The sequence below is a fragment of the Mobula hypostoma genome, chromosome 16 (genome assembly GCF_963921235.1).
Source record: "Mobula hypostoma chromosome 16, sMobHyp1.1, whole genome shotgun sequence".
Lineage (NCBI taxonomy): Eukaryota > Metazoa > Chordata > Chondrichthyes > Myliobatiformes > Myliobatidae > Mobula > Mobula hypostoma.
The window spans coordinates 42,138,129-42,151,394 of NC_086112.1; the positions used below are offsets into that span (position 1 = coordinate 42,138,129).

General features: G+C 35.7%; 1 protein-coding gene across 4 annotated transcripts in view; it reads right to left on the reverse strand.

Moving 5' to 3' along the window:
* Window positions 1–2,075: 2,075 nt before the first annotated feature.
* The window catches only part of frmd3 (FERM domain containing 3), a 185,830-nt gene continuing 174,639 nt past the window's right edge, over window positions 2,076–13,266 (reverse strand). For 3 of the 4 annotated variants that reach the window (XM_063068799.1, XM_063068798.1, XM_063068796.1), the window contains one exon: window positions 2,076–11,641. In XM_063068799.1, coding sequence (XP_062924869.1) covers window positions 11,040–11,641 — 602 coding nt within the window. In that variant the 3' untranslated portion in view covers window positions 2,076–11,039. The remainder of the gene's footprint in view (window positions 11,642–13,266) is intronic. The other variant, XM_063068800.1, reaches the window with a different exon arrangement.

Sequence of the window (13,266 nt, forward strand, 5' to 3'; positions counted from 1 at the left end):
GCCATAATGGCAACCAATGTCAGCAAGACCAAGGAGCAGAGTATTGCCTTCAGGAGAAGGAAACCGGAGGTCCATGAGCCTGCGCTCATCAGAGGATCAGAGGTGGAGAGAGTCAGCAACTTTATATTTCTCAGTGTTAGCATTTCAGAGTATCTGTCCTGGGCTCAGCACTCAAGTGCAATTATGAAGAAAGCACAGCAGCACCTCTACTTCCTTGAGAGTTTACAACGATTCGGCATGACATCTAAAACATTGACAAACTGCGATAGTTATGTGGTGGAGAGTATATTGACTGGCTGCATCACAGCCTGGTATGGAAACACCAATGCCCATATACAGACAATCCCACAAAAAGTAGTGGATATGGCCCTTCCCACCATTGGAGCACATCCACATGAAACACTGTCGCAGGAAAGCATCATCCATCATCAGGGAACTCCACCACCAAGGACATGTTCTCTTCTTGCTGCTGTCACCATTAGGAAGAAGATACAGGAGCCTCAGGACTCACAGCACCAGCTATTATCCCTGAACCATCAGGCTCTTGAACCAAAGGGACAACTTCACTTGCCCCATCATTGAAATGTTCCCACAACCAATGGATTCACTTTCAAGGACTCTTCATCACATGTTCTCAGTATTTATTGCTTATTTATTTATTATTATTTATTTTTGTATTGGTACAGTTTATTGTCTTTTACACTGGCTGAAGTTGGTGCAGTCTTTCTTTGATTTTGTATGGTTATTCTGTGGATTATTCAGCATGCCTGCAAGAAAATTAATCTCAGTATTCTATATGGTGACATATGATCTTTGTTAAATTTAATTTGAACTTTAAATATATTTTTGATTAACTATTTTTTGTTTACATAATTCTTTGCGGGTTATATGTAAAAGAATGTGAACAGCATACATCATCACTCCACCATGTCATATGTGCGCGCCTCATTAAAGTAAAACACTAAGAATAGACAGATTATTCCCAGCTCCGTGTTTTCCTTTTAATTAGTTTTAAGCCTTAGAGTTACAAAATGTAACATCAATCATCAGGGTCTTGAACCAGAGTGGATCACCCCAGCATTGATCCCACAACCTATGGGCTCACTTTCGAGTATTTCATATCTCATGTTCTCAATTTTTATTATTTATTTATTTCCATTTTTAGTATTTGCACAATTTATTCTCTTCTACATTGGCTATTTGTTCGTCTTTGTGTGCAATTTTTCATTGATTCTATTGTGTTTCTTTTTATTACCGTGAATGCCCACAAGAAAATGAACGTTGGGTAGTAAATAGTGACATCTATGTACTTTGATAATAAATTTACTTGAACTTTTAACGCTGAGGAGAGATTTGAATACAAAACTGAGAATCTTAAATCTGTGGCATTGTTTTACTGGGGACCAATGTGACCACAGAAATAATGGATGTCCAGGCTGATGGAAATTAGAATATAGGCAACAGAGTTTAAGACAATCTGTAGTTTACAAAGAATAGAAAATAGCTGACCATTTACAAACTTTATAAAATTCACCGCCATTCTATAGAGGGGAAGTTGAGCATCCTACAATGAAGCTCTGCTTTCCTTGCAGTTGATAACAATCAGTGTAATGTGCTGCTACAATAAAAATGGAACAGAGCAGAAATACTCAGAGTATCAGGACGTATCTGTGAAAAGAGAAATAGAGTTAACATTTCAGTTGAAGACCATCAGAACTGGCATAGAGGGGGGAAAAAAAACAAAAAGGTTTTAAGCTGCAGAGAGGGTGGTGGATGGATAGAGAAACGGACTATCTTTGATAAGGTGCAGCCGGGATTGTTGTTGCTGTCAATTGGCAGCCAACCTGCTATAAACTATTTCTTCATGTTCTTATGGCAGGTAGCTAGATATTTTAAAAAGGATTACTATAAATTGACAGTAATAACAAATTATTTGAAATCGTGGTTCCATTTCCAATGCCATACACTGGAATATTAAAGCAGAAGATAGGACATAATTATTTAAAAGATAAAGTATTAAAGATCAATGAAAATTCTTTTGTTCAAATGCACTTTTATTGTTGATTTGTTATGGTTATAACATATAAAACAATCCAGGCATTATTTAACATTTAAATATGAAATGCCAACCTTTTCAACATTTAATAGCCTAAAGTTACAAGTGATTCCCTGTATGATTGAATTTTTCATGATAATATTCTGATTTTCCCCAAAGTTGTTTACAAAGGTTGGCCAAACAACAATTAGTGAACTATCCTACTTACACAGCATACCACAGCAAGAACACCACAATGTGAATACATACTATATATTCTATCTCTGCTACCCACCTCAATTCTCAACAAAATCATAAAAATTATCCCTATGTATTTCTACATAGTTCATCTAACTTTTATTAATTATGTATGTAAGTCAGTAAATGAAAACAAAGTGAAAATTTGACAAAAGCTTTGATGAAAACAGTTCGTTATGAATACAATAATGCAAAGAGCCTTTTGGGATACTTTATAATTTCATGTTGACAAACGATACAAAGGTAATACAAGGAGCAGAATTCACTGTAAATAACTTTGTTCTGCTCTCTTTAATTGCCCTTCTGCTGTCCAAAAAGATACCATTTTGTTCATTTACAAGCAAGCATCTGATGCTATAGGAAGTATCTTTTGTTAACTCAATTGTTGCAAACAATAATTCACATTTTTATTTATTTGCTTTATTTAACTTAGCCATCTTTTTAATAAAATTTTATTGCAACATTCTGTCAGTAAGAACGAGCATGTTTCAGCAACCTGATTATAAAAAGATCAGTTTAATATTATTAAGAATTCATGTAATACAGTGGAATCTGATAACTGGACCGTATCAGTGGAAAAAGCTTTCTCATTATTTTACTGAATTCAGCACTTATGGTTAACATTTCATTATAATAATTGGCTTCAGTCAGTTCCTACCAGTACATTGGTAAGCAGCCTGACAGTCAAAATAATTAGAATAGTACACAAGGCTTTTTAAGAAAATGATACATACAGTATTTGATCATGCTTTAGTGCTCATTTATTAATTTTAATTTAAATTAACTTTAAGTAATTAATTTCTGATACTTTATTGATAATCATTTAATCATGTTGAATTGTACATTCTTTTAATTTAATTATTTAACTGCTTACTTTCAAAATAGTTTTATAGTTGTGATGTTTATCTATAAAACCAACTTGCCAGTCAATTAAGCAATAGAAAGAATTTTACATTTCAGTACCTCCACTCTCATAATGCACTATACAACTTAGTTCAATATATGTTAGCTCAATTTTGATAATATGATTGAATCCATTTACCAATTAAATGCTGTAATCATGGTTTTGGTCTGTACAGAAAAGTAACTCCTATACTGTGCATCTGAGTACAAAGTACTGTGCTGATTTTGCAGCGGTGCTGAAACACACAATGAAACTACATCGTAAAGGTCTAAAGAACATTTTATAGAAAACTGCTGCATAGAAGCAGAAATTGCCAGAGACTCCAGTGAGTCAGCAGCAAGAGTAGATTTTAAATGATTTGTTTTTACCTACACAGTATAAATTATTTTGATAAAGTTTTCATCCATGACATAAAAGCTTTCATATTTTAACAGTATGACAGAATTATATCAATATGCTTAGTAATTTTATAACCTGATCATGAAGTGAAATAATTATTGAACATATTTAGCATAATGCAAGTTAAATGGATGCAAAATACTATGTTTTACCACTGTAATACAGGTCAGAGATCAATGGAGTTCCTAGAAAATTTGTGGGAATGTTTCATTTTCAATTATTTACTCCCTTTCTCTTGTTTTTCTGGCAGTCTCCTACTGAAGTTATGGCAGTAGATTCAAAGATCATCTATGCAATTTATAGACCATTACCATATAAATTGTTTTCAAAACAAAGGAAGACACTTTGGTTCCATGCACACGACTAATGCAATGAATTAATTCATAGGAAATTGGCATACTTGGAGGTGAAATGCATATGCACAGTATGCAAACTAAGTGGCAATGCATTGATCACCATTTTATTTCAGATGCAACTCCTAATATTCATTTCTGTGAGTTTTCATCAAGCAGAATCAGATGGTGATATAATAGTTGTTAACTGTGCTTCTGCTGGTTTTGTGTCTTGCCCAGGTCCAGTAAGAACCCTATTGTCTAAATACATTGTATAGACAGTGTAATTTTTTCTAAAATTATTAAGTTATTTAAATAAGTTTAAAGAATTTAAATTAAAAAAGTTTATAAACACTGGTTATTGAAGTATATAATGCTTTGTAAGCAACAAATGGAATTTCTATAAAGACCTCTTTAAAAAGGTGGAGTGGTGAAACTTAATGAGATGAATATTGTTTTCTGTTCAACTTGTGAATGATATTCTGGTGGAGCAGATCACCCACTTCATCTGGACAATTTTTAATGAAAGCTTACAAGAGATAGCCGATATCATTTAAAATACAATGTGTTTACTTGCAGACTGAAATGTACCAATATAACAATGATAGCATATTTGAAACAACTTCAGTAATTTGCTACCCCAATCAAAGATTTTTAAATCATTGAAATCCTGGTATCGTAATTAATGACTGATGTAATATAAAATGCTACTTTTTTTGTAAAAAAAAATCAGAAATGTGACTCTATGAAGTATAAACTTTTGATATATGAAAACTAAAAGCCTGAAAACTTGTAGATGGAAATGTATAAGGCACTTAAAAACTTTGAGAAATGAAAATAGAAAAATTGTTGAAATGTGAAGGAATTATCAGTAAGCTGCATCAAGTAAAAGGTTCAGGTAATAATAATTGACCTGGTCATGCAAGGATAAAGCTCTGGCAAGCAAACAAAAGACAAGCAAAACGCGCCACATATAAACAGTTAGGTAAAGGTGAAATTAAGGGTGTTATACTGTAAAAGAGCATCAACAGAGCTAGAATTGTGGTACCATGGTCAATAAAAAAAAATAAGCTTAGCCAGAAAGATTTGAAGAAAAGTAATAAAGATTATTCCAGGAACTCAGTAATTTTAAGGAGGCATGGATTTGGTTCATTAAGAATGAAGAGTTGAAGAAATAGAAAGCTATTTTTTAATGGGAAAAAAATAAGAATGCAGAAGAGCACACTCTCACCTATAACCATAAAGGGAAACTTCATGATATTAATTCCAAAGGCACACCTCAGCAGGAACTGAAAATATTCATAAATTGTTGTAGAGATATGGATCAAAAAGTCAATCAGCTTTTCAAGATATTCTATCCACGATGGTATCTATCAGGATCAGTGCTTGGGCCACAGATATTCATGACTTTTCTCAATGATTTGACCGAGACTAAATGCCACATTTCCAAGTTAACTGATGATGCAAAGCTGGGTGAAGTAGTGTATAATGACAAGAATGTTAAGAGGTTTAATGGAGGATACAGACAAGCTAATTAAACATTAGCAGATATAATATAGACGTGAATTTATACACTTCAGTGCACAACACAGAAATAATGAGAGACTGAGGAATGATGTTTATAGGTATCTGGAAGTCCTTCAACAGAAGTCATGGAAGGCTAACAAGGGCAGCAAGGAGATAGGAAAATAAATAGTAGGTTGTCCTTTAGTACACAAGCTTTTACTCTGTGAACTAAGATGTCTTTCTGTATTATATAGGGCCTTAGTGGAACAACACTTTAATTATTGTCTCATCTTCATCTTAGTCTGTCCCTCAGGGAGCGTATGACTTGTGTGAATTCTGAGGTGACTAAAGAGGCCTATGTAGAAACCTCAGTCTTCTCCATAGATGGGACAGAAAGTGCCTAAAGATGTCTGGCAAGTGGATGGTCTGTGAGGTGGCACGGTCTTTCTCTCATTTACTCTGAGCTTCTCAGTTGTCCAACACATTGAAATCTAGGTTCTCAATATCAAATACTCCTTCTCCACTTAAAGTTGCATAGTTCGGGGATTCTCAAGAGGGTTTCCAGAGAGCTTTGAGCATGCCCTTCAGTTTCTGCTATCTTTCTTCTGAATCCAAAGACTCTAACCATGATGCGAGTACACCTGATTCTGTCCCACAACCATCTACTCAAAACAGTGCTGCTATATCCACACCAACAACAAACTGAAAAGGCCATATTCCAGTTAGAACATAACAAGGCTTCAAGGGCAAATAGTATCCTCACTGAACTAAAACTTTGCAGTAAAGAACAAATTCAGAATCTAATTGTCAATATCTGAGGAGAAGAGGATAGACTGCAGCACCTCAGTGATGCTGTGACCAGATCAACTTCAAGAAGTGAGGCAAGTGCAACCTTGGTAATTACAAAGGCAGACTGCTGCTGACTGCTGTCTAGAAAGGTCATTCCTTGTTCCTCCTCAATCATTGTCTCCTAGTGGCAAAGCTGCACTCTGAGTCACAGTATAATGTTCAGTTCTGGTCTCATTGCCCCCAGGAAAGGATGTACTTCCCAATGAGGGAGTGCAGCAAATCACTTTCATGTATTCATAGTACTGAAATACTAGTGAATACTGAGGTGATTCTATGGATGGCAGGTTTGCTTTATGAAGAAAGATCGAGTAGATGAAGCCTGTATTTTCTAGAGTGTTAGCTTTTAAAATGGAGTCTGAAACCCTTGGAAGGGTCAAAGGAAGCTTAAAATAAGCTTAAAATAAAATAAGGGTGCTCTATCTATTCTTTTACATCAACACCAATTTGCTGATGAGAAAACTTAGTATGATTAGGTTGTATGTGAACTATTTGATTAAAGCAGGCAACCCGAAAATTTGACAGAAAACCTACTCATGCATTTAGAAGAGTAAACCTCACTGAATCTTACAAAATTTTCCTAGGCTCTTCAATCTGGATGAAAGCAGGATGCTTCTCCTGTTGGATCTGGGACTAAGGGAAGATATTTTCATGTAGAGAAGGGGAGTTTTTGAAACTCTCAGACTCAGAGGGCTGAGCAGGGTTGGTCAATTAGCTCATTCCAAGAAAAGATTGATATTAACGGAATCAAGGGATATAGCAACAGAAGTATATAGAGTGGTAAACAAGGCTTGCCTTCGGCAGTAAATGCAAAGGGTAGGAATCAGGAAGTCATCATGCAGAGGTATAAATCTTTGGTTAGGCCACACGTGGGAGTATTTCCCAATCAATCTATGTTTTATTGCATTTTAATATCCTTTTCATTGTTCTGATTGCTGTTTAATGTGGGTACCAAGAGATACTACACATTGATTAAAATAGTCTTGGATTCATTTTCTAAATGCTCTGAATACTATGTAAAACTTTGGAAATATTTCTATTTCTTATTGAATTCCACATTTATGAACCACTTTTATTGGTAGATTAAGATAGGTTTTCATCCAACGCTAAACAGTCTGTATTAAAATATTCAATTACTCAGATTACAGACTAGTCAGGAATAGATTTTGTTTGTCACAATTTTGTCAAACTTAAGCATTTATTTTTGGAATTGACTACTTGCTTTTCACTATTCGTTCTCTCTCAAAAGATGTCAAAATTACACAAGAAAAGTTTTGTCCAACTAACTGCACATCAGTCAAAGGAGCACATGAACTAACGTGTATGTTCTTGAGCTCTGGATTTATCTTTGTATAAATCATCATTTCTCTACATTTCTCCACTTTTAAAAATTGTATTTAAAATTCAGCCGCTATCCTATCATCTCTCATGTAGAGCAATACTGCAGTTTACACAACAATGCTGCAAATGTCATGAGATGATTTTACTGTTTCATAAAATAACTAAGATAAAATTTTCCTTTTTTTGATACTTCAAGCTATTAGGTTAGAATGGAATTAATTATAAGACCATAAGACATAGGAGCAGAAGTAGGCCATTTGGCCCATCGAGTCTGCTCTGCCATTCAATCATGGGCTGATCCAATTCTTCCAATCATCCCCACTCCCCTGCTTTCACCCCATACCCTTTGATACCCTGGCTAATCAAGAACCTATCCATCTCTGCTTTAAATACACCCAGTATCTTGGCCTCCACAGCCGCTCATGGCAACAAATTCCACAGATTTACCACCCTCTAACTAAAGTAATTTCTCCACATCTCAGTTCTAAAAGGATGTCCTTCAATACTGAAGTCGTGCCCTCTGGTCCTAGAATCCCCTACCATGGGAAATAACTTTCCCATATCTAATCTGTTCAGGCCTTTTAACATTCGGAATGCTTCTATGAGATCCCCCCTCATTCTCGTGAACTGCAGGGAATACAGCCCAAGAGCTGTCAGACATTCCTCACATGGTAACCCTTTCATTCCTGGAATCATTCTCGTGAATCTTCTCTGAACCCTTTCCAAGGTCAGTATATCCTTTCTAAAATAAGAAGCATAAAACTGCACACAATACTCCAAGTGTGGTCTCACAAGTGCCTTATAGAGCCTCAACATCACATCCCTGCTCCTATATTCTATACCTCTAGAAATGAATGCCAACATGGTATTCACCTTCTTCACATCCGACTCAACCTGAAGGTTAACCTTCAAGGTATCTTGCACAAGGACTCCTAAGTCCCTTTGCATCTCTGCATTTTGAATTCTCTCCCCATCTAAATAATATTCTGCCCATTTATTTCTTCCACCAAAGTGCATGACCATACACTTTCCAACATTGTATTTCATTTGCCGCCACTTTGCCCATTCCCCTAAACTATCTAAGTCTCTCTGCAGGCTCTCTGTGTCCTCAACACTAACTGCTCCTCCACCTATTTTTATATCATTGGCAAATTTAGCCACAAATCCATTAATACCATAGTCCAAATCATTGACATACATCGTAAAAAGCAGCGGTCCCAACACCGGCCCCTGTGGAACTCCACTGGTAACTGGCAGCCAGCCAGAATAGGATCCCTTCATTCCCACTCTGTTTTCTGCTGACCGGCTCCACCCATGCTAGAAACTTCCCCATAATCCCATGGGCTCTTAATCTTGCTAGGCAGCCTCATGTGCGGCACCTTGTCAAATGCCTTCAGAAAATCCAAGTACACCATGTTTACTACATCTCCTTTGTCTACCCTGCTTGTAATTTCCTCAAAGAATTGCAATAAGTTTGTCAGGCAGGGTTTTCCTTTCAGGAAACCATATTGGCTGCGGCCTATCTTGTCATGTGCCTCTAGGTACTCCATAATCTCATCCCTAACAATTAATTCCAACAACTTCCCAACCATTGATGTCAGGCTAACAGGTCTATAGTTTCCTTTCTGCTGCCTCCCCGTAACTCATCTAGATTAAACCTAAACATTCCAACCGTGTTTGCATTATAAAATTAGATGTCTGCACTGCAATTACTTTATCTGTAGGTAGCTTGTATTTTTTTCTTTACCATATATAATAATTCATGTGCATTAATGTATCATTTCCCAATAAAAGATCTAGTGATAAAAGTGGGAGAGAAGTCATGTATCATATTCTGTGCTGCATGATACAAACTTCATAGAAATGTGCAGTATTTCCAGAGATCAATTATAATGGCCAAAAGAGTCTATTCAAGTGTTTCCTCAATAAATACCTATGAAATTTCTTGTCTGCATTTACTAGCAGCAATATTCAAAGCCAAAGTTAATAGGCAAAGTGACTTTTCTAATCATATTGAAGAACCAGATGTTTGAAAGTCTATGAATAATTTTATGATCCATATTATTTTCACATTATTCTTTTTGACTTTCTAACTTGCAATAGCCATACTGACTGCTGTTTAGTAAATTTTATCATGTATCTGTGCCATTGCAAAAGAAATGTGTATAAAATTTCTTATTTGTGATTGAATTACTGAAACATGATCCTATATATAGAAACAGAATTAATTCTGGCCATATTTCCCATTAAACATTTTCTGCTCTTATGAAGAAAAATGTAGTTTTGTATATTGACCCATCGTTATTGCAAATGTCTGTGGTTGTCTATATATTGTACTTCAGTCTCTTTTATTGATACATTTCAGTTTGCTTAATGAAATGAATAAGTGAATGTATGGAATGAAATGAATGAGTTCAGGCAGTTTCACAATGGTTTTAGATTCCTCATCTCATTTCCTTGGAACACAATAATTTCATGAACTTAGTCCAAAAATGGCAGCATCACCTTGCATTTTCTAAATGCCCCCATCCATCCATTGTACCATATCCCTTTCTACCTGGAAACTTCACAGATTTTGAAGAATATCATTACTTGAGTTAAATTTCAGTGGTTTGAACATAATTTCGCCTCTCAAAGTCCAACCCTGCCTCCCCATCGTGAGAGGTGGAAATGAGTAAGGCTGGCTAACAGGTGAAGCTGTATAGGCCAAGTACAATGTATTGCAGAAACATTGATGAATTCCAACCATACCATCGACTTTGGACGACGGAGACGGGAGGTCATCAACGGTCATCAATGGGAGCTAAGGGCCCAAGAAGAAGAAACAGAATTTCAAATGCCTTTTTGGATTTCTGTCACTCTTCCACCTAAGCTACAGTGGATAAGAAAGAGGATCTCCAAAAACCTTCACTCACAATTTACCTGGTACTTCTTGTTATTACAGTCATAACTGATCATTTCCAGTAAACAGATTATTGACTTCATCACAGCATAATAAAGTACCATTACTAAAGACAATGCCTTTTACAGTGAATACAATTTTGAAGCTGCCTAAACTTAATCAATTTATCAAAACAGTTATTCATCTGCATAGAATCTTTTGAATGTTGTAGTCACCAGTGGGAGAACAGAGACACATAATGTTGTGCACTCACTCAAGAATACAATGATTTTGAACACCAGATAAAACTTGACCATAATTTTAAAAAATTCTTTCATGCCACACCTAATAATGTGGATGTTAAATTCAATCATTTCTTGGAGCAGATTTCACTTAAAAAAACTGAATAAAAGTTCCTGAAATACTTTTAAACCACATTAAAAAGGTACAAAACATAAAAACAGTAAAAACAGCAGGAAGAAGTTTTGCTCAGAGAAGTCGTTGTACCTGCTTGTCCAACTGCACACTGGTGTAGCCTCACGAGCTGCTTAGCTTGTCAAGGATGTAGTGTATTTTATATGTCAGCCACTGTCTAAGCGGACAGTAGTATTCATTGTGAAACTGCTCAAACTCGGGCGTCTGCCGGATTTCTCTCAGGAAAGAAGCATCTATGTCAGATTCCAACAGGACCAAAAGAAGTGGGAAAGCAAACAGCATCAAACCCAGTCCCACCACAAGCAGTTTCACAAAACTCTTTGCCAGTATATTCAGATGTCTGTTGCTTGTCATCAATTCAAAACTCCTAACAAGTACCCAGTTCACTTCCTTCAGCTCCTCCACTTCTGTAATCAAGAGTGTGTTTTCAGGGGCATCTAACTCATTATATGAGCCTCCATCATCCTTCTGGTTCCCCACTGGGTGACTATTAAAAAACAAATCTATCCCACCATCTTCCACAGGAGTAGGCAGGACACTGGCACTTGGATTATATACTAACTCAGATATGGTGAGACAATCTTCGCTCATTTCCTCTTCGTTTTCACATTTGGTTTCTGCCACTTCTCCAGACTCATTATGCGGCTCTTTCAACCCTTCCTCACCCCGCGCTGATTGATCATTTAATTTCAACAGCTCTCCACCTGAAAGACCAGGAAATTCAAAGATATGAATCAGTTCATATTCTTTCCCCTGATAATTGTGTGAGAGGCTGCTGGTAGAAAGCTGCCTCTTGTGTGCTTTTTAAAATTTATGATTTCTTTCTTTTAAAGTGCACTTAAAAACAGTAAGCAACTCCAAGAGTCATTATTAATCAAATTTTTCAATTTGAATTTACAAAAACACATACAACCCATGAAGCATTTGACACTTTCTTTGACAAGCATGGAATCTGTCTGCTCATAGGGTTGTGTATGGGTTTACATTTTTCCTTACAGTGCAGAAAAGTACAGATTGCACATTTGCCAAAGTTTCTAACTAATATTCTGGATATCAGTCCATCTTCTAACTTCTACTTATTAATGCACCTAAACAGCAAGGTGACAAAGTGTGGAATTAGTACTATTCCCCATTTGTAACTAAAATAATTTCTTACTGCAGAAATACACCAGTAACTGTACAATTTTCATTTTTGTTTCTTGTGTCACCACAATGTCACCATTAACTATAAACAACAGCTAGTAATCGCTTTAATAAATTATTCTAACCATTGTACTTGTGCAGATTTTGGCTAATTCTTACATTTCAATCATTTGAAATTTCCATGGGAATTCTCAATGTCTACACCACTGTTTTAAAAATTTTGAGGCTTTCAGCCAAAGTTAAAGCAAGTGAATGGAATAAAAAGCATCAAAATGCAAGACAAATATGTACACAACTACTACATTTTGAGGAAAGCTTAGTCCCCACACATAAATAACTAATATTTGATCACTTTCATAATTTTAAATGCTTGCAATGCACAATATTCATAGAGGAATCAATTGGGGAATTGTGTTTCCTTCTGTGCACCACATTTTAGGGAGGAAGTCGAGACCTGAAAGATGCAGAAGGGATTTAGCAACCATCATAACAAGAAAGTGTGGCTTCACTTATATATAAAGAGTCAGTAACCAAGGGCCCAAACTTTAGGAATTTGACAAAAAAAGTACCATTATTTGAGTAAACCTCTTTTACATAGCAAGTTGTGATTTGGAATGTATTTTTATTCAAGTACATATGACAGGGAAAACATTAGAACATTTGGGGAAAGAGTAAGGAAATAGTATTAACAGGACAATCCTGACAAAGAACCAACACACAGACACAAAACCTTTCTTGATACTACATCATTCTGTGATATTTTACTGGATTCATATATTTTGCAGCATTCTATGGAATATTGGCCGCTATATGTCAGTGCCTACAACTGTAATAAAGAGTTAGAAGCAGCTATAATTGTTTTATAGTAACAGGGGAATTCCACAATGCTTCACTTTCATTCACTTATTCATGAATTTTTGTTAGTGAAAAACTAGATCTGTTAGGTATAACTAACTGTGACCACAACTCATCTATCTTTTCTTGGACAACAGCTCCGGTTGCTATTGTTCATGCCTTTCATGTTCATGTTGATTATGTATTCATTATAATCTTAAGAGGTTTGAAAGGAAAGTCCATCTCTGATACCCAAGACTAAAATTAAACCAAGACAAATTAAAAAATTTTAAATTCAGATCAAAGCACAATTTTACTTCAAATATAGAAATAGGAATCAGCTATTTAAAAT